Here is a 23,534-nt window from a genome sequence, read left to right on the forward strand (position 1 = left end):
ATATATAGTGGAAGGAAGCTTCCATTTTTTTATTGATTTATTTTATTCGGAAAATCTAGTGAAATATTTGATAAATACCGAGAATTTTATTTCAATATTATAGATATTTACAACATAAATTTCATTACCTTCTTAACGCATTATATATTTGTGCGCGCGCGCGCGCGTATAATATGTACGTTACACAAGAGTACCTCACCATACGTATTAAGTATAATTTACAGTACGTAAAAAATTTACATCACAGTTAAATTTAGATGTAATAAATACGTGAAAGAAAAAAAAAAACCACCGAAAAAAGCCTTCTGTTCACACAAAATAATCTACAATGTGAAAACTGATCAGTGATTCGATTTAGGTTTAATTAAATAGCTGATTTTATATTTTTTCTGCTCCAAAATAATTCTGATTCTGCTTGTCAAGCCCGAGCATCCAAAATGCCTGCGAATTTATTTCTTGACAAATTTGCTTATTTTAAAAGAAAAAAGTTTAATCACACCATCAAGTATTGTTTTGTCATCAACTTAATTGCACAAATAAATTTTTCTTATAAAATGCACAGAATTTCTTCGGTGATTTTAATTACCTTCATTTTTCTTTTCTTTTTTTTACAAACCCCCATAAATATTCGTTACAAATACATTGCTCTAATAACTAACCTTATTGTATAAGATATCAGGGGATAGATATCTTCCTAAATAGAATAGAAATATTTTTTAAAACTTTGTTAATACTTATTTCTGTTGTAGTACATGCGATTGTTTTTCTTTATATATATATATCAACCTATTTATGGCCTTCATGCAAAAACCTTTTTTCCTTTTTTATATATCTAATCGGGCATTTATTTAATTTCGTTCACTTCACTATTTTCAATGCCAAGGGCTTGGTAGATGTCCTTAATTCTTTATTAATTAATTAATGCATCAGTTTGCATAATGGCATTATCTTTTTTTTAGAAAATTTATATGGATTATCTTATAAATAAAATTGCACAGCAATAAAAATTTATCAGAGGAAAACGACTTCAGAGATGTATCTTGTTTCAATTATGATTAAATATGGCCAAAAAAGAGGGAGAGAGAAAGAGAGACAGTTTGGTAGAAAACATACCATTCATTCTTATAACAAGACAACTGCTTTCAATGAGAAATGAAACATACATCGCTATGCAATTTCACACAGGAGGCATTTGAAACAGGAAAATATATAAAAAAAAACATGGGCATTTATAAAAGAATAAAGCATCGATAAACAAACAAATGACAAAAAAAACAGTCGGATGATTAAATGATAAACATAAATGACTTACCTAAACATTCTTGTGATTGATGTGACAAGGGATCAGTGGAAAAAAATTAAAAATCTCGCCATTTTCCAGTTTCCAGATGGAGTTGCTGGCTTATTCGAAGCCGTAGCATTCGAAGGTGACAAAGCTATTTGCCAACAACGAGAAACATTTCTATTTATTAATATCCAATAATAGTACAATATCTTTTATTTATTATTTTATTGATCAAAATGAAAACATATATGGTAGATTGAGTGATAGATAGATAGATCGATAGATGGATGGATAGCTAAAACTGTGTCTGTTATTTGTGATCGTGTGGATTTTTTTTAAAAACTATACTCTTCGGGTCAATTATTATAATTGATGATGATGCAGGATTTCCCTGTTGCCGATTTAGAGAAAATAACCCATCATGTCAGATCAATACATAGTTTAAAAGTTAATCACTCCATTGGCAAACAAGGATGCGCGCGCATACACGAATAACATGCGTGCAGACAGAGGTACAGATAGAAGTGGGGGGGGGGAGAGTGAGACAGTAGAGAGAGAGAGATCAGTAGAGAGAGAAAGAGAGTGACGGAGAAAGAAAAGAATAGTAGAGAGAGAAATCAATAGAGTGAGAACAATAGAAAGACAAATAAAGAGAGAGAGAGAGAGAGAGAGAGACACACACACAACAATGATAGATATTCGGTAGATAAGCATTACACGCCGACACTTATATACACGTATGTATAACATACACATGTATATTACACGTACGTTCACACACGTGTATTCGTGTTAAAACGAACAGGAGACAAAATAATGCAGTTAGATGTTTATTGTATATATATTATAAGTAAATAATTGGTTTGGTAGAAACATAAATGTAGGCGGGTTGATAGGAGGAACAGAAAAAAAAAAGACTAGACAGGTAGATAAATGAATAGTAGTCCAGTGTGACATAACTATTTCCTTCCCCCAATTTTTACCTGTTTACCATCCTGTTATGTCTCCAGGATATGTGAAGTAAAAAGTAGTCTTGAATTACACAATGTAATTTACATAATATCAATACCCTTAATATTTAAAATTAACACCCTTAAAAGCAACATTAAGGGAAATAAATCTACCAAAACAGATTGAATGATGATTGAGAAATAAAAAGCAATTTTAAAGATTGGGTTCCAGAAATATCACAAATTTCCTTCGGGTTCAGAATAGTAGACATTGTACAGGTTCATTTAATTTTGAAAACACAGTTTTCAAATACAAATAAGAAATTTGATCTAAAGTTAGAAATTCATTTGGGCTCTTTAAAGACATTTAATTTATTTTCAAAGCTTATTGTGGTTGTATTTCTGTAAGCCGAATTATATTTTTATTTTTAATTTTAAAAAAATCGGCATTTTCCAGTCGAAATGACACACCAAGCGAAACAGACTAAGTGTGGTCATATCGACCTGTAAGAAATACAATAATTTCTCTAGCATATTTAGGGACACATCGAATAATGCTGCCTGCGTTACACTTGTCTGATAAAAAAAATACCATTATCGTTATGGATAAAATAGATTTGACCACAACCAGAGCTGACCTAAAACTAAATAACACATCATTCTATTGTTAGAAACAGCTTCCAAGTTTCATTCAGTCCACACGCTACCTTCTTAAAGCAGACACATTGAATTACGTAGATCGGAATATACCTTGTATGAATAAATAAATAAATAAATAAATAAAACAGGATGGAGGTTTCTTTAATCATGAATCTCTATCTATCGAACCCAACTTCGTGTTAAACTACTTATAATAACCAAGTAGACGGAATGCATGTTTTTTTCATGGAGAGATCTCTAGTTCTACTTTAGATTACCGGCAATAATATGATCCAAAAATCTGTAAAAGAAATTAGGTCTATGGACTAAGAATATTGTAAAAGCTTTTTCGAACGTACATGAATGAACTATAAAGTGCTAGTCTAAATAGTTTAAACAAACCAATGATATTAATATGTGTTATACAGCCAAGCGCTGGGGGTGGGGATTATGTAGAACACGTGTATATTTTTTTATTCTTTTACTCTTTTATCTGTTTCTATCAATTGACGGCAGCCACGCAGGAGCACCGGCTTGAAAATAGTTTTAGTCGAATGAATCGACCCCAGGACTTATTTTTTACGCCTAGTACTTATTCTACCGGTTACTTTCGCCAACACCTGTTGTCAAACGGTGATGGGGAACACACACACACATATATATATATATATACACGCTACAGGCTTCTTTCAGTCTCTGTCTACCAAATATACTCACAAGGCCGACCAAGGCCTTGTGAGTATATATAGTAGAAGACACTTGCCCAAGGAGCCACGCAATGGGACTGAACCCGGAGCCATGTGCTTGGAAAGCAAGTTTCTTGCCACACAGCCACGCTTTGGCACAGGACTTGTAATTCCGGGGAAGGGGTAAGTCGATTACATCGACCTTCACAGCTCAAGTGGTACTTATTTTATCAATCTTGACTGCATGAAAGGCAAAATCGCCGAAATGTCGCTTATCATTTTGCCCGGCGTGAAAACGGTTTTGCCAACTAGCCTCCTATATATACGTATATACATATATAGGAATTTAATTGTTTTGGCCGATCATGGAGTGGCCTTCGGTCTCGCACCAATGCAGTACTTAACGGTATAGTCCAGCGATATATTACTGCTTATGTAATGTAACTGGTCAGAACATTACAGATGGTTCCGCGCTAACTATCGCACTTCGTAATATTGATGACTCTTGAGACATGCTGGCCTCTTTTATGTAGGTGTATGTGTGTGTATATATGCATATATATAAAATTAATATACACACCAGTTTGCAATGTTTTACTAAAACGGAGAATTACAAATGTCACTAAATGTGACTAGGGTTTGAGGAAACACCTCCATTGCTAGAAATAAGAGCTAAACCGCTCTAATGCTGCAGTTAAAGCACATGAATGAAAACGTATACGATAACCGTGACCATAATCGTCCGAAAAGTGCTGATCGAGAATTCAATTCTCGTTAACTACAACATTAGAGTAGTTTAGTTCTTATTTCTAGCAATGTAGGTGTTTCCTAACGCCCTTGTCACATTTAATGACATTTGTATATATATGTATACACACACACACACGCAGTCATGGTTGGTTCGGTGATGCTAAAAAGTATCGGAACGAAAATATGGTGAAAAATTATAACATTTTCCGGGAGTGAGAAAGAAGAGTTACCTCCCATGGGTCGATGTCAGCTTTGGCTCATGTCTATCGCCTGTCTGTAGGTATATTCTTTTCTTGTTTCAGTCGTTTGACTGCGGTCATGCTGGAGAACGTTTATCATTTTCCTAGTCCGAAGACAGCAACGAAATAGCTAGCTTTTTTAGTTTGAGAAAGGATCTAGATCGTGTGAATTTTTGTAGAATGGTTCTCTGTTCAGTCAAACATCGAATGTAACGTCTACTTGCAGTTAGATATGGTCCAGAGAACGACAGACATGTACACACACATATAGCTGACACTCTTCTACATACATACACATATATATATATATATATATACATTTATATATCTATACATATATTTCGAATGAGTATATTTCATAATGAATGCCATAATTGCTTAATATAATTGCTAATTTATTTATTTAGGCATTAGCTGATAATAAGGGTTATAATGTGCATTCTTCTAAATGGATTATTATTCTGGAATCATTAAGTCTAGATATTGGTTTAAGATACTCTCCTACGTTTATCTTAATTTTATCATGGAGTGTTTATTTAAAATTTATTAAATATATACATATATATATATGCATCTTTACTGCATCTCCTGCTCTTTTCTGTATATTGGTCAAATGGGATGCCGCTTGGTTGACCTGTTTGTGGGGCACCTCTGAGATATTAGACTTGGCAATAACACCCCAATCTCATACCATTTCCACTCTACCGGCCATTCACTACAACACCTGTGTGTGTTCGGATTGTCTTTGCACATGAGCCATCCAGACTCCTGCCTTTGTTGTAAACAGGAATTAATCTTCTCTCCTCGCACCTTTGAGCCATACAGGCTCAACTCCCCTCCTCTCCTCTCTTCACCCATACCCAACTTCTTTCTTCATTGATACTATCTCCACCCACATGCATATACCAGACCCCTACTCCACCCCACACTGCACACACTAGCATTGACCACTTCCCAGCACACACACCATCTGCACTTCACAAATAAACACATTTTAGTACAGAATGCAAGGAAAAGCAACTCTCAAAAAAACCAACCTTTTTTTAAAAAAACTCAACTATGTATCAACCAATTTCATGATTACCAGAATGAAATCTAGTTTGTGTGGCATTATTCTGTAGTAATGCCCTAATATAAATATAAACAAATAATTATATTCTTGGGAATAGAAATTTCCCTTATGAATTTTTTTTACACACTAGCTTCCTGATAAAATTCTTGCAAAAGATTTTTATCCTATTATTGAATATATATATATATATATATATGGTATATGAAAGGTGGAAGATGGAATATACAAGAATTTATTATTAATCACAATTGTTTCGACATATCTAGCATTGATCCCTCATATATTTCCATTATGAATATAAGTTCTCTATCCCGTAACTAATTAATATAATTGCTAATTTATTTATTTAGGTATCAATTGAAGCATGAGTTATAATGTGTATTCTTCCAACTGGATTATTATTCTGGAATCATTAAGTCTTGAAGTGATGTCATGTTCAGTCATCTGCTCACTTCTCCCAGTAATTAAAGTTGATGTTCATGCTCTTCGTTGTCGTCATCATTTATTTTAGTTGGTCTTTGTAGTGTCATGTGGTCTCTTGCCAGTGTTGAGTTCACAGTAGGGGATTTGGCGTGGAAATCTGATGCTGTTCATCCGAGGCAGTGTTTGCTGTTGATGGTCTCAATGGTGTTAGCTTTGACCCATCCAAGGACTGTACAGTTATTGACATAGTCCTACCATTTGATCATAATCAAAGTTTCTGTTTATGAAATCGTTCCAGATTTTGGATGTGTATATATATATATATATATATATATATATATATAAATCCAAGAAAGTTAGGGGTTATGAATCCAACCCACTAAAGGATAATATCTATCCAATATACTGCTGGAAGAATAACCAATTATTATTACACTAGTGTTTTTTCTTTGTATTACCAAGTGCAATAAATGGGCATGAGTAAAAAGATATTTTACCATTAATTTATATAGCAATAAGAAAATGGAGGGGAACAGGTGGTATTCATCAACTTGCAGGCATTGTATTGTAGCAGACATTTGCTTATCCAACTCCTTAAAACACTTAATCCCTCACCTGTAATTTGGCTGCATTAGAAGCAGAGCATTTTTTTTTTTACATCAAAAAAAAAAAAAAAAAAAAAAAAAAAAAAAAAAAAAAGAAAATCTGTCTTGTATACTGTTAAGTACAGTAATTTTCTGAATAATCATGAATTCCATTATACTAGTATGAAGTCTCCATTTGTATGACGCCAGTTAAAAGTAAACAATTTTCAAAGAAATATGATGACCTTGTAAACAATTTTTATAGGAATGCAGCAGTCAGCCATCATTCCATTAGCGCCAAACAATTTCAAACCAATGTTATCATTACAAACTGTAACCATGAAACCTCTTCATAATGTTATCTGGCTCATAAATAAAATTTTATCCTTCAGAGCAAACCAATAACAAAAACTGAAAAAAAGCATTTTATTAATGGAAAATAGTATTTATTTGTAACTAAAAAAAACAAAAAAACAACAACTATGTATTGCAAGTTCTTTCTGTCAGTATTCTACAAATGCATAGCATTGTTCCTCATGGAATCACAGACCAAAAAATCCTATAACGGAATTATTGTTTGTCTTGTTTTGCTATTGTTTTAAAAAAATTTGTTCTTATAGATCACAGCAAATAAAACAAAAAACTATGGCAATCTCAAATTTACCACAGTTAATTAATTTATAAGTCAACTAATGAAATAACTTGAAAAAAAAGAAAAGAAATTTTTTTTAAAAATCTTTTTATAAAATTGCTAAAATCGTTTTTTTCTCAATTTTTTGAGTTTCAGAAATCTTTTCTTCATTTTTAGCAACCTACTCTTCTTTAGTTGTTTTCTGCGAGCATTTAAATACAGCTTACTGTCAGAATAAAGTCTTTTGAATTTTGCCTCATCCGGCACTGGTTTCATGCGTCCAGTTTTCTTGAAATATCGGATGGCCAGGTTTGTTCCTGCTAAAGTCACCGTGTATCGGGCAGGTGTGGCAAGTTTGTACATTAAATATGCAACAGCTATATTTCCAATGCCGGATTTTTTGAACTGGCTAATTATCGTCTCACTTACATTTAGTCTTTCAAGGACAGGAATTATGTCAAAACCACTGGAACAAACAAAATAAATAAAATTAAACAAACTCTTTCCATGTTTTGAGAGGGAGGTATTTATCTATCAATTGTTTTGTAAACAAAATGCTAGAGAATAGAAAATATTATATATATATAAAACATATCAGTGTACACTAAAACAAATACACATAACTCCAATAATCTGAAGTAGATATCATCACCATTGTTGTTTTAACATCCATCTTTCCATGCTTGAACAGGCTGGCACCAAGCAAAAAGCTCCTGTGCTGGTACCAAGTAAAAAGCACCCAGTACACTCTGTAAAGTGGTTGGTGTTAGGAAGGGCATCCAACTGTAGAAAGCCAAAACAGATAATTGGGGTCTGGTATAGCTCTCTGGCTTGCAAGCCCCTTGTTAAACTATCCAACCCATACTAGCATGGAAAATGGATGTATGATGATGATGATGATGATGATCAGATTTTCTATGGTCAAATGCTCTTCCTGTTGTTTCCAAGCAAAGCAATGTTTCCCCATGGCTGGATATGTTCCTACGGGATACTGGAGATGAACGACACACATTTATAACAGTCACATGATATCAAGACAAGGAGACCCAAACACACACATATATCATCATCATCATTTAATGTCTGTTGTCCGAGCTGGCATGCGTTAGACAGTGTGACCAGGCTGCATCAAATTCCAGTCTGATTTGGCAAGGTATCTACGACTGGATGCCCTTCCTACTGACAACCACTCTGAGAGTGTAATGGGTGCCAGTTGCAATGTAAAATAAAGTGTCTTCTCAAGAACACAACACACAGCCTGATCCAAGAATCAAACTCACTACCTCATGATTGCAAGCCCAATGCTCTAACCACTGAGCCATGTGCCTTCACATTTCATTTGTAGATGTATAGTGTTAAAAAAAAAAAACACAAATTTCTGCTTGTTACAGGAATTACTACACAGCTATTTGGGACTATTTCTAAGAAAGAAGACACTCGGTTCCATGCATATGTATATGAGAGTTCCTGCAGATGATCTAATTGTATAACAGATTACAAATAGCATTGTTACAAGCCCCCAAAGGAGCATTTACATGGTTACTCAATTTGCAAGAAATAGCAGATAAATTTCTTCAAACTACTGTCTTAAAGGAAAGGACACTTTTTACAAAGTAATCATGGATGCTACTAAAGAGATGGAGAGTTCATAGATGGAACGACTTTGGTTGTAAGTCTGCTCATTTGGGAATGACCTAGGGTTAAACAACAAGAACACTTGGTGCCGAGATGGCAGAATTGTTAGCACACCAGACAAAATGCTTAGCAGCACTTTTTCTAGTTTTACATTCTAAGTTCAAGTTCTGCCAAGATCAACTTTGCCTTTCATCCTTTTGGGGTCGATAAAATAAGCACTAGTTGAGCACTGGCGGGGGAGGGGGGTAATCAAGTCACTCCCTTTCCCTCAATATTATTGGCATTGTGCCATAATTGGAAACCATTATTATTGGTGAAACCAGAAATATCAAAAGACGTTCTGGTACTATTCCTACGTTGGAAAAATTCCATGAGAAGTTAGAGGGCTTAAGCAATGATCCTCAACTTGAGTAACCTTTGCTGCGCAAGAGCTGAGTGTACTCGGTTCTACGCATATGCACATGAGACACAGGAACTTACACACATGACGTAGTACACACATTTTATTTAACAGAAAGAGGTCACAAGAACTGATTTGCATGTTATTAGCATATTGCATCATCAGCAAAAATTTCATCAGCACAGTAAGAGTTAACGCCCCTTCGTCCAGATATAGTCTTAATTATTATGATCGAAGTGACTGTCAAAAGAAACTTGGTAAAGCTATTTATAAAATATTAAGTGAACTCAGTAATTGTTGTTTAGCCCAAGTTAGGTCTTATCTAGTATACCTGTAATTAAAGGTATTCTAGTAATGCTGAGAAAGTCCTTTTTTCATATCAGGGATTGTATTGCCCACAGTGGTCTTCCCTCTTTTCAAACAGTAAGGGTGTGATTCGAGGGAGATTTAGCTGCCATTTCTAAAAAATGTCTTGTCAAATTGTCAAGTGAACGTATTATAAACAAAATAGGAATTTTGAAAGAAATTTCTATAAAACTAGTTTTTAAATATCAAATGGCTATAGGGGAGTGGGGTCCACGAGACTAAAATAATAATCAAAGGGGTTTATAAATAAAAAATGGTTGAGAGCTCCTGGTTTATAGCAATGGTTCTCAATCGTTTTTTTGCTTATGGACTCTTTTCATTCCTATTTTACTTGGATGTACCTACATAACCATTTCATATTTAAAAAAAAAACCTATTATATTTTTAGAATTAAATATTATTGGGAATTGTATACAAAAAAAAAAAATTAAAACATTCTGTGTATTGTAGAAATATAAGCAGTTTATTGCAGATAAATTTTAGCAGTTTATTGCAGATAAATTTTAGCAACATCTTATATGGATCCCCAAGAGCCATATGGACTCCGGTTGAGAACCACTGGTTTACAATAATCATGCAATGTCAAGATAAAGACACAAACACACACATACACAGCAGGCTTCTTTCAGTTTCTGTGTACCAAATCTGTTCACGTGGCTTTGGTTGGCTGAGGTCAATAGTAGAAGATACTTACTTAAGGTGCCACGCAGTAGGGGACTGACCCCAAAACCATGTGGTATATCTTTGTGTGTTTCTAAATAAGGTTGGCCCAACCATTTGATAGAGATTGATAAAACGAGTGCTGAAAACAGTTCTTGTACTAGGCTTATTGTAATTAAGTGTAAATTCTTGGAATTTGTCATCCAATTATTGAAATAGACAAAAGAATTAAAAGAGTATAATTTAAAAAAATAAAAATATGAACAACTTACGTTATAGTGAGATAATAGAAGGAACCAAACCAGACAGCAGACGTGGCAAGATGGACTCCAATGAGAACTTTGCCATGCTGTTTATAGGCTTGTTTGAATCGTTGAAAAATGGATAAACCCTTTGGAGTTTCCTTGTCGATATCTTCTCCATTACGCTGAACCCTGCTGGTCTTGTGAAAGGAATTTGTTCGGAAATTTCGACAATATGCAGATGGTACCAACTGATTTGTTAAGTTAAAGTTATTTTGTCTTCCATATTTGGGCCCTGGTATTAATTGGAGATGATTGTAGGAAGAGAAAAATAACTGCCTGTTGGCTGAAAAGAAAGAAAATTGAAGAGGAGATGAGTGATTGAATTAGCACAGAGTTTCTTTGTTCTACATTTATCTTTAAACTGGTATTGAGTCCTCTTTGGATTTCTGGTTGTCTTGAACTTTGATTCATGAACTTTCATCTTGCTTGCCTTGTCATGGACACATTAAAGCTCTGATGTCTGCCAACTGACTTGGCAGACACCCACAAGATTATCCACCATCTTTTTGACGACAACTTTGGGCATATGTTTGAATTTCATATATCTAACACTTGTGGACATGCTTACAAAATAAAATTTAAAAAAAGCAACACAGCACCCATGACTTTCGGAAACATTTTTCATGCTCAGAATTGCTGAAGCATGGAATAAACTACCCACATCAGCAGTTGGCTGTCGGGACATTGCACTCTTCAAAACTTCCTTCCTGAAATTTGACAACAGTACACCAGATATCCCCAGCCTTTAATAACTCATTCACAGTTTACTTCATGTCTATTATTCTATGTACTGTTTGTTCATGCACCTCTGGCTACTTTTTCCAATGAGTTGTACCTGAGCACTGTATATGTTATGTCTCAAGCTATTGCTCTCTAGCACCTTTGGATGATCTCTACTCAACCGCTACACAACTGCTACTCAACAGCTCTACCAACTCCTCTACCATGGCTAGACTACCTCTATTTATATGTCTTGGGCGATCCTACTTCTTCGCTTGGAGACATCGACACAACAGTGTACAATAATTTAATTATTGTTATTATAAATATATATATGCATCAACATTGCTAAAAGCTTTTCTCATTCACTTTTCATTTATTATTCAACTTCTTTACTACAATGCTTCAAGCAAACTGTGATACATATATATAAATTCGTTATTTGCAACAGAAGCAATGTTACTTTTGGACAGCAATCTATACAGCTTATTTAACATGGATATACTGTACGAAAGCCAGAATATTGCATCATTTATTTTGTGAAAACATCTCGTGTAAATAAGTAGTCCTAAAAAGCAATGATACAGAAGTATCTGTAGCAGATGAAAAGTGGTCAGCAATGGTGGCAGTGGAATTGCTAGATCCCAGGATTTCTGCACAGTTGTGCATCATTAAAAGCAAGTATCCACTACCAACTGCATGCCTGGACAAATTTTGTGTTTACTGATATAGAAAAAAACAGTGATTAACAAATCACTGGTTTCACAAATATCTGGCAGGTTGAGCAAAAACCCATTATTAGCAAGAGAAGCAGTTTTAGTTCCAAATAGCAATCAGTATGATACTTAACATGGATATACTGTAAAAGAGCCACAGTCTGCTACAGACACTTTCGTGCTTCTCAGCACTATATGTTTGTATGAAATCTCTTCCTAAGATTAATACTGCAGTATTATGGCATTCTTACAATATAGAATATCCACAATTAAGGGATCAACAACAGTTGCTTCACCACATACTGAAGTTCAGAAATAGCAGCTAAAGTGCTGAAACTCCAACAGATAGCATTACTTGTAACTCACAAAGGCAAAACAAGAAGAAAAAATAACAAACCTAACCAGTCGTAGTTAATCATAGACGCGTTTCTGGCTTAGAAGAGAAAAACCCTTCATTTCCTCATCAGTATGATATTCCAGTTGCAAATTCATATCTGATGAGGAAATGTGGTGAAGCAACTGTTGCTGATCCCTTAATTATGTTATTTATAAATATATAAGAACTTTTAAATAAGTTCTTCACCGATAATGGTGTTTACATACCGAAGAGCTTGGTAAAAATTATTAATTATTAATTTATCAATAAATTAATAAATTGATAATCCTTGGCGTTAGGAAGGGCATCCAGCTGTAGAAACTCTGCCAAATTAGATTGGAGCCTGGTGTTGCCATCCGGTTTCACCAGTCCTCAGTCAAATCGTCCAACCCATGCTAGCATGGAAAGCGGACGTTAAACGATGATGATGATGATGATATATATATATATATATTTATCAGTCTGTATTTTTGAAATCAGTTGCTGTTTCCTATCGTATTCTCTATAAGGCTGACAGGATGACTTAGGTTCTTTAACCCTTGGCAACGGAGTAATGGATCAATGATGAAAGTTGACTAAATCTGAAATCAGTGCTGATATGAGTCCATCTCACTTGTCGTAAGGAGAGAGCCTGTCTCTATTGTCAGCCATTGGAAAAGTGCTCTCACATGGCTAAGAGTTGTTTTCACTGTTATTTCTAGCAATGCTGGTGTTCACTAGCACCCTCCGTCACTTTGGTGATGACTGTACTTGATGCCTATCGGTTCTAAATTGCGAATAGCCAACTTGATATATATAGATATATATATATATATATATATAGATAGATAGATAGAGATATACACATACACATATGTGTATGTGTGTATGTGTGTATATATATATATATATATATATATATATATATATATATATACATACATACATACATATAACTTCATTACTGAGAGCAAAGAATAGTTCAGCTGTTTGTGATGTATCAAGTTAAACATGTGAAATAGTTTTCTGGAAATGTACTTTTTGTTTGTTTCCTTTTGTTTGCAATTTTTTTCTTTTACTTGTCTCAATCGTTTGACTGGCCATGCAGGGGCACTACCTTGAAGGGATTTAGTCGAACAAACCAACCCCAGTACTTATGTTTTGAAGGGATTTTTTGAAGTCTGGTACTTATTCTGTTGGTCTCTTTTGACAATTGTTTATAGGGATGTAAACAAACCAACAGCAGCTGTCAAACTGTTGGAGAGATGTGTGACAAGCACACACAGATATGTAAATATGATGGACTTCCACAGTTTCCATTGAAGACATTCCCTCAGAAGGCATTGGTTTGCCTGGAACTATAGCAGAAGACAATATGGGTGCTGTGCAATGAGATGGAACTCAAAACCATATGATTGCAAAGTGAGCTTGTTAACCACACAACTATGCTTGAGCCTATATATAGGTACAGAGAGAGGGGGAGTTTATGTATATGTGTGTGCATGCATGCGTACAAGAAAGTGATCAAGAATGAAGTTAACCCTTTCGTTACTGTATTTATTTTGAGATGCTCTGTATTTCTTTCAATAACTTTAAATATAACAAAGAATTTAGTAAAATAACTTAGTTACCATTCAGCTAGTGTTAGGAACATAAATTGTGACTAAGGTTTGGTGGAAGATTTTTATTCAAAACTTATGAAAATAAGACATTTGTACTCAGAGCCAGAGCTGGTTTCAGCCGGGTAGGTATCAAAAGGGTTAAATGATAAGATAGTGAATATTTTCTTTTCTTATTTCTTTTTTGCCCACAAGGGTCTAAACATAGAGGGGACAAACAAGGACAGACAAGGGGGTTAAGTCGATTACATTGACCCCAGTGCGTAGCTGGTACTTAATTTATCGACCCCGAAAGGATGACATGCAAAGTCAACCTCGGTGGAATTTGAACTCAGGACGTAACAGCAGATGAAATACCGCTAAGCATTTTGTCTGATGTGCTAACATTTCTGCCAGCTCGCCTAGTGAATATTTTATTTTCTGGCATACAAATCAAATTTTTTCAGAATAAAATTTTCAGCTGAAAAACACAGGTCAACTTATATATCAAAACAACTTTAGGGGACCAAAAATTCTATGCAAAACGCAGCAGGATTTGGAAAGATAGCAATGATGTGTGAATTTTTACACTATATACTATATCAATTTGTAAGCCAGAAAATGCAGTATATGTAAGAATGAACATCTGAATTATCATAGAATCATATCTGCAGTACGTCTCACTGTGTCTTTGAATAGAAAACTTAATTCTATGTGCTTCAGATGAAGAACAGCCTCCAGATTTATTTGGTAATAAAGTGGAGACATGATAAGGGTAGAAGAAGACATTTGACATTCATAAGGAAAACGTGAAGAAGAAAGTTAAATGTCTCCAAAGCTTCAAGTGGCTATTAAGGTCCCATTAATTAGATTTAGTTAAAAAAATTTTTTAAACTGGTACTCCATTGGTTACGACAAGGGTTCTAGTTGATTTGATCAAAGGAAAAGCCTGCTGGGGAAATTAACGCCCAAGTGGCTGAGCAAGTCACAAACATGTACCTTTGACATAGTTCTCAGAGAGATTCAGCATGACACAGAATGTGGCATGGTTGGCCCTTTGAAATTACACGTACAACTCTCTTTTACCAGCTGAACTGACTGGAACAACGTGAAATAAAGTGTCTTGCACAAGGACACAACATGCTGCCAGGTATTGAACTCAGGACCTTATGACTGAGTTGAATACCCTAACCGCTTGGTCACCTGATGTTAATTGGATGGCAGATAATTCTCCCCCTTAATAGCACACCAACCCATTCAACATTCACAATAAGACCTATTCACTAAAGTAACTGACCAGAGTTATTTGCCTTCGAACTAGACTGTCCTATACATTATTTACATTCGACGGATATTTGTTACAGAGACATTGAGTGTGCTTCAGTAAGCCTGTCATGATTTGGCAATGGGTCATATGCAATGTTTTGAGTGGCATGGACACTTCAAATGCAGAAGAATATCCCTAGAAGACATGCCCTGTATATCACCCCTGGAAATGTGAAAATTCATCAGCTTGTGCATGAGGATCATTGGAGGACAATCAATGATATTTTGAAGCATTTGAGTGAGGACATTTGGTGAAAGTGACCAGATCCATGGAGCACAAAGAATTGGATTCTACACGATGACAATGCATCCTCCCACTGGGTTCTGTTCACTTATAAGTTTCTCACTAAAAACAAAACAAGGTATCACTTCTGTACCTGCCCTATTCACCAGATTTAGCACCTGCAGCCATCACACCTCATCTTCCTTCAACCATGCAATGGACAACCACTCAGAGACAACCTGATCCAACCTTCATTGAATGCATGATTGGGTGGTAAAGGAATTCATTTCACAGCTATGATGTCTTGGGGTTCAATCCTGCCACATAGTTTCTTGACAGACCCTGAGCCGACCCAAGCCTCGCAAGGGAAACTGGATAGATGGAAACTGTGTGGAAGCCCATTAAATGAATTGAGTGCATATTGTGTCATGTTGGCTTGGCCTGAGAAATACATTAAGGGCTCACATGTCTGTGGAATACTCAGTCACTCACTTGTTAATTTAATGAGTAGGTAGTTCCCTGGATTAAAACAACTGAATACAAATCATCAAAACCAATGGAGAATCCATTATCAATAGCACAAAGACAAACTCACAACACCTACCATGGATAAAGATTTGTCTCTCGTCTCCTCTTGACTCATGAATAACACATATTCTAAAATACTCAAAGTCTCTTATCATCATCATCGTCGTTTAACGTTCGCTTTCCATGCTAGCATGGGTTGGACGATTTGACTGAGGACTGGTGAACCAGATGGCTGCACCAGGCTCCAATCTGATTTGGCAGAGTTTCTACAGCTGGATGACCTTCCTAACGCCAACATTATAAAACCCCAGTAGCAAAATTGCAAAACAAAAACTTAGATTAACCACCCAGGTCTCTTCTCTTCTACTCACCTTCCTGCCTTGACACATCTTCAGTACCATGTTCCTTTTCTGATTAGAGCAACCACATTCCCTACAGCAAGACACCTTGTCCAGTCCTTCTATCATACTTTGGCCTAACATAAATTCACATCCTTTCGTACTGTTTCTCACTCAGCTGAGTGGGTCTTATCTCACTAATAGTGCTGGTTCCACATAAAAGTGATTGGCATTAGGAAGAGCATCCAGTCCTAGAAATCATGTCAAAGCAGATACTGGAGTCTGATGCAGTTCTGTAGCTTGTCGGTTCCTGTCAAACCAGGTCAACCCATGCCAGCATGGAACATAGTCGTTAAGTGATGATGATGATTTTTTTGCAAGACCAGAAAATAATATTTCAGCTCAGATCAATTACTGATCACCTACCAAGTCAAATAAGTACTAATCACAAATGAGCCAGTGTTACACACAAAACAATGTAGACACCATCTGGAAGCTCATTTGTGAGAAAGACCCAGTTAATATGCTTCAACCATCACCACCACAGATCTACCCATACCTTTTTATTGTCATAATAAAGCTCCCATCCCTGCTCCTCTGAACTAACTAATGCGTCTACCTGTGTCTCTTTTTGTCGTCCTTACTATGTCTCATTGCACAGATGTTACCCAAACATCTCACATAATCCTTTCACAGAGCTATCATTCATTGGAATTCACAATATACCCACTCAGATATGTCAGGCAGTCATCGACCTTCACACAGCGTCGATTAGAGATGTCAGCCATTGATATATACAAAGGGGGCACGTCACTGTTCAGAAAACACCAAAAATAGCAACAAAAAAACCCAGTTTTTATATTATAAGTGGTAGATATAATTATGTATAATAGGGATATGTCTAATATGCATACTAATAAAAACAACCTTCCACGTTCAAGGAGTTTCGTGATACTCTGGAATGTTTTTTATCCTACAACGGGTGTGACATGGCTACACACACCGGCGTGGGCTCATGAGCAAATTAAACAAAGTCTTTGATGGTTTACAAAAGGCAATGTACATTCTACTTCACTTGCTTTGACTTACTAATTCAAAGGCATAATTTAAATCATAAATCGATTTGAATCTCTTGTCTTGCTGCCGAGCAGGCACACGAACGGGGGTGGGTATTGATTAATAAACTAGACACATTAATTTCACAAATCTATCTGTACATAGTTCTGCCGACCGAATATAACAGTACACCTGAATGAAACTTACCAAATGTAAAATATGAAGCAAAAAAATATGTAGTAACAGTAAGAATATACGTTAATGCAACGAGCCCAAGAGAGAGAGAGCCAGTTCGTTAACAATTCCCCGTCAACGGTTCCCAAACTTTTATCACGATCTATTGTTTCAAATCAATAATTCTTCGTCACACTTTTTCCAATATAATAGAATAACTTCTTTAAAATTTTATAAATTGTAGTATTTCATACTTTTTTTGGTGCAATAATCATCAGTTTTGGGGTAACTGTTGCTAAATAAATATGTACATAAACAACCTCAGGTAGAGAAAACAGAACGGACCACAGAAGAATATGTGGCAATTACAAATCATCATTTTACTTAAGTGATTACCAAGATTGATTAAACTAATCAGAGTTAATTACAGTTTTATTATATATATATCATATCATATATTTATATTATAGATCATAGATATAAACAGCACACCTTTATGCCGACATTCGAAGATTCCACACAGGTATAGAGTTAAGTATAAATACTTTGTGCCAATTTGGGTTCATATCTGGGTAAATTTTCAGAAAATTTACCCATATCTGTGGTAACTAAGGCTAATTAAACTAACATAATTGCCGTTTATATTTTGGTACATTTTATAAACAATGAAATAGCATAGCTCAGCAATTTTTGTAGATATTCGGGGAATCCAGCATGGTCGTTTCCATGTGGTTCCTCGCGTTTTGTATATTCCACAACTTTATGACTTTTTAAAAAACATTTACTGTTTGTAGTAAATGTTGGGGGTATATTGTATAACAAATCGATAGAAATGTTACATATTTAGAAAGTAAAATATTTTAAGTTCGCGACCCGTGTGGGTTTGGGAACTGCTCTGTTGATTATACATCGGCACTGGACCCGATTTACTAGAAATAACAACCAAACCCCAAATTACATACAACTCATCGTAATAAAAAAAAAGAGGACACATTTTACAATACTGTCATATATATATATATATAGGCGTGATGGGCACTTTTGGCCAGCTAAATCTCATATTACATACCTGTCGTCTTAAAAAGAAGATACATTTGACCATAGTGTCATATATATATAAACACACATTCAAGGCGTGATGGCCACGGCTAAAACGCCTTTGATTCATCATAAATCTGCGAAGACAGTGCTGATAGAGAGAATAATCAAGGAGATTACTTGCAACTTCATGTTTTCCTTTCTAGAAATATCTAAATGGTAACACACACAAATATAGACGAGTTCATTCTTATATTTATTTATCTTATTACTATGACGATTCTTGTTAAAAATGATAATTCTTGCTGAGGGTGGATAAATATTAGTTATATAATGGTTTCTAACATACGAGGAGCGTGTTGTAAGAGGATAACATTCGATTAAATCGATCTGAATAACTTGGCTGGTACTTATATCTTTAAACTACCCCGAAATTGACTATAGAATTATGGTAATTGGGTTCACCTTCACTTAGACTCAGCTTTATACATTAACAATTAAACTGAAGGATGATTCAATACTTTTTTGTTGTTGTAGTTGTTGTTGCAGATTACATATTTATGTATGAATATATCTCCAAGAATAATGGTTACAGTGACTTCGAAGTTTCGGCCAGCGGCTATTCTTCCACTCGGACTGTTATGGAAGGCCAGCAGGCCGAAACTTCGAAGTCACTGTCACCCCGATTCTTGCAAATGTATAATATATTTATGTGTGTGTGTGTGTGTGTGTGTATACTAATACTATATATTTATATATTTTTTATACTGTGAAACTTAATTTAATTTTAATATATTGATTTTAATTGAGTTTTTACCTGAAATTTTGGATTTTATCCCTAATAAATATTATTATTATTATATTATTATATATATATATATATAGGATTACGTGCACAAGTCTACACCTACAATTGTGTATGTAATACCATGTATGCATATATATGTATGGCATACCTACAAAAGTGCATGAGGGGCAACCAGTATTACTGGTGGTATAACAACTAACAAATATGCTTACCTTCAGTAGCATTAACCTTTACTCTGGACCATGATGAAATAAAATGCCTTTCCTCTATATGACGATGATGACTCAAGAAATTACAGCGTGCACACAACTGAACCACATTCTTATTAACGCATGTCTGTTTCATTCGATGAACAAAATTCAAGCCAAATGCTATCCTGGGGTAAATCATGCTTTCGAGATTGGTCTCTTATTTATTTTAAATCAACTGCTTCTTATTATGTTCCACCGGTTCTTTTACTCTTTTGCTGCTTCGCTATAACTTCGGATATAAGACATCGAGACATCAGTTTCATTCAGTTATTTATAAAACATTTGGTATTGATGTGACTACTGCTGTCCATCCCGACTGCAGAACTGAACGAGGAGTATGTACCAAATGAAGTATATTTATGAGTGCGCGAGACTTTAAAAATGTTTTCCAGACAGATCGGAAGTTACATTTTTTTTTTCGCCCACCACTTATAACACGCGGGAAGATAGAAAGAGAGAAACAGTTATATTTAGAAGCGGTCGCTCTTGCTGTTAGATACAGTAGCCAAATTTACCTTAAATTACATGCTACCATTCTTTAAAAGAATGGATACTTCGGATAATGTACCCTTAGATAAACTATGCCTGAAACAAAGATGACAGAGCCATAGTTGGAATGCTTTATATATATATATGTGTATATATTCTCTTAATTGTTTCAGTCGTTTGACTGCGGCCATGCTGGACCACCGCTTTTTAATCGAAGAAATCGACCCCGGGACTTATTCTTTGTAAGCCTAGTACTTATTCTGTCGGTCCCTTTTGCCGAACCTCCAAGTTACGGGGACGTAAACACACCAACATCGGTTGTCAAGCGACGGTGGGCGGACAAACAGACACAAAGACACATAAATATATATTAAAAAAATAATAAATGCGCCTTTTTAAAGCCTAGCCAGGCTCATGGGCCCGGTTTCCCGGTTTCAATGGCGTATGTGTTCCCCAGCTGGACGGGACGCCAGTCCATCGCATCGTTACTCATTTTTGCCAGCTGGAGCAACGTGAAATGAAGTGTTTTGCTCAAGAACACAACGCGTTCCCCGGTCCAGGAATCGAAACCACAATCTTACGATCATGATGCTAACCACTAAACCACACGCCTCCACACACACGCGCACACATATATATATAACAAGCTTCTTTCAGTTTCCGTCTATCAAATCCACTTACAAGGTTTTGGTCAGCCAGGAGGCTACTGTAGAAGACACTTGCCCAAGGTGGGACTGAACCCGGAATCATGCGGTTAGGAAGCAAGTTTCTTCACTTCTTTTAAATTGCCGTAAAGGCATTACACAGAGGGGGACACTACAACACATGTGGGGACATATAACAATTAAAAATATAAAAATAAAATATATAAGGAATGACACATGAAAATGAATATGAAAAATAAATTAAAATATGATAACATGAATGATATTTGAAAATGATATTATGAAGAGTGTGCTACTCACCCCACACTGAGTAACACCACTCACCGCCTCTGGGTCCTAAGTTTTTCTCCTTCAGTCCAATCCTTTTCCCCCTTTCTCCGTCACTTAGTGACATCATTCTCTGAAAGTATTCGTAGGTACATTATGTTTAAAACAAAATTGGTAATATCTTTGTTGGGATGCTTTCTTTATATACATATATATATTTGCTCAAACAGATGTAGTAGCCAAATCTCCCTCAAATTACATGTTACCTTCTTTAAAAAAAAAGCTACATTGAGTTATGTTACCCTATGTACACTATGGTTGAAACAAAGATGGCAGGGTCATAGCTAGAATCCTTTATAAAGAAAGCATTATTAATTTACTCCAAGGTTGTTGGCACTCCGTCGGTTACGACGACGAGGGTTCCAGTTGATCCGATCAACGGAACAGCCTGCTCGTGAAATTAACGTGCAAGTAGCTGAGCACTCCACAGACACGTGTACCCTTAACATAGTTCTCGGGGATATTCAGCGTGACACAATGTGACAAGGCTGACCCTTTGAATTACAGGCACAACAGAAACAGGAAGTAAGAGTGAGAGAAAGTTGTGGTGAAAGGGTACAGCAGGGTTCGCCACCATCCCCTGCCGGAGCCTCGTGGAGCTTTAGGTGTTTTCGTTCAATAAACACTCACAATGCCCGGTCTGGGAATCGAAACCGTGATCCTATGACTGCGAGTCCGATGCCCTAACCACTGGGCCATTGCGCCTCCACTCCAAGGTAGCAAGCAGGCAAAATTGTTAAAACATCAGCCAGAACAGATAGCAGTATTTCTTCCAATTCTTTACATTCTTGACTAATATACTTTCATTTACTTTTCTTTCTGTTTGAACGCAAATAGAAGTATAAACATTCTGTGAGACACCCCACCCCCATCCCCAAAAGAAACATTGTATGTAGATAGGTATATGTATGTATGTATATTTATATAAATAATATATAAATATATGCATATATCAATACATATATGTACATACCTACATCTATATGTATACATGCATACATATATGGGTACAGGACATAAAAAAAAAAACGTTAAACACAATGAGAAACGAAAACATAAAGACGGAGACAGAAAACGAACTTTTTTCGAACAACGAAAACAAACAAAGAAACAAGACATGCAACATAAAGAATATTTCCCTTCTTCAGTTGTCCCTGTTCCATCTACTCCGCGTTTCGAAGGCAAGGACAATACGTGACTTCGTTGGAACAGTCCTTCCCGCAAAACAAATTAAATGAAATTTGGAATTTTTTGCAGAGGGTGAAAGTGTTAACAAGAACAGGACAGTGAGAACAAGACAAAGACAGTAAAAACAAGACAAAACAGTGAGAACAAATAGTAAGGGCTGTTAGGCCAAGATGATAGAAAAATTGGCAACCTTTTGCTTTAATATTCACCAAGTTAAAGTGAGATACATGTCCAGATCTTTGTAAATGGAGTAGAATCTTTGTACTACCCTGAAAGTTAATTTTGTTTTTATATTTTTATGTTAGAAATAAATCATTTACACTTTACCAACATGATTCATAATCATTTTCATTGCATAATAAATCACTTGAACTTTACACACACACACACACACACACACAGTCATGGTAACTGCTCCATCTTCATAAAGAATTTCTGTCACCTTGTTCCTCCTCATTATCCCTATCTGACTTTCTGTCCATGGCCCCTCCAGTGACCATTCATTCCTGTTGCAGACCTGCATGGCTTCAAGCTGGTCAGGCCTGCACACATTGCCAGTCTTCCATCACTGTGGCACTTTCTGTTGATAGAAAGGCAAATGAGGTCACTACAAAGAGACATCTGCATATCGTTGGATTATAGCGATAGACGTTTGTGCAACACAAGTACTACTCTCCTGTCTCTGTGATTAGTATCCAGTGAAAGTCCAAAGCAAGATGACCAGTGGTCATGTGAAACTGCAGGTTTCCCTCTCTCCCTCACATACATACATACAAACTTAGGAAATCCCTCTGTTATAGAATATATTCATAAACACCAACTCAAGGAATACTGGTGGAATATTCCCATCAAAACTTCTGTCAAATGTAAGCATAACAGGCCAGACACTGTTGTTTGGGACAGAGGGGCAAAGGTATGTACCATCATAGAGGTCAGCTGCCCTGCAGATACAAATATCTCTTTGATAATCAAAGAAAAAGAGGACGTCTATGGAGAACTGCTTCGAAACTTCCAGCTTCTATATCCAGACTATGAATTCATATTCATACCAATAACAAAACAAGGTTTTGTTTGTAAATGCTTAAAGGAGAATCTGGATAAACTAGGAT

At 35.7% G+C, this 23,534-nt stretch overlaps 1 protein-coding gene across 3 annotated transcripts; it reads right to left on the reverse strand.

Annotated features, from left to right (window-relative positions):
• Positions 1-7,052: 7,052 nt before the first annotated feature.
• On the reverse strand, positions 7,053-22,697 carry LOC106873876 (protein FAM210A). Of its 3 annotated transcripts, XM_052974924.1 has the most exons (4): positions 22,616-22,697; positions 21,211-21,310; positions 10,593-10,908; positions 7,053-7,725 (listed from the first exon to the last, which is right to left on the reverse strand). In XM_052974924.1, the coding sequence occupies exons 2-4, from the start codon at positions 21,305-21,307 to the stop codon at positions 7,380-7,382; spliced, it is 759 nt and encodes a 252-aa protein (XP_052830884.1). In that variant the 5' UTR covers positions 21,308-21,310; positions 22,616-22,697; the 3' UTR covers positions 7,053-7,379. The 3 variants fall into 3 exon arrangements, with proteins under 3 accessions (XP_052830884.1, XP_014776880.1, XP_014776881.1); XM_014921394.2 differs by lacking the exons at positions 21,211-21,310; positions 22,616-22,697 and adding an exon at positions 19,718-20,213; XM_014921395.2 differs by lacking the exons at positions 21,211-21,310; positions 22,616-22,697 and adding an exon at positions 18,729-18,885.
• Positions 22,698-23,534: the final 837 nt, after the last annotated feature.

The sequence above is a fragment of the Octopus bimaculoides genome, chromosome 20, assembly GCF_001194135.2.
Source record: "Octopus bimaculoides isolate UCB-OBI-ISO-001 chromosome 20, ASM119413v2, whole genome shotgun sequence".
NCBI lineage: Eukaryota > Metazoa > Mollusca > Cephalopoda > Octopoda > Octopodidae > Octopus > Octopus bimaculoides.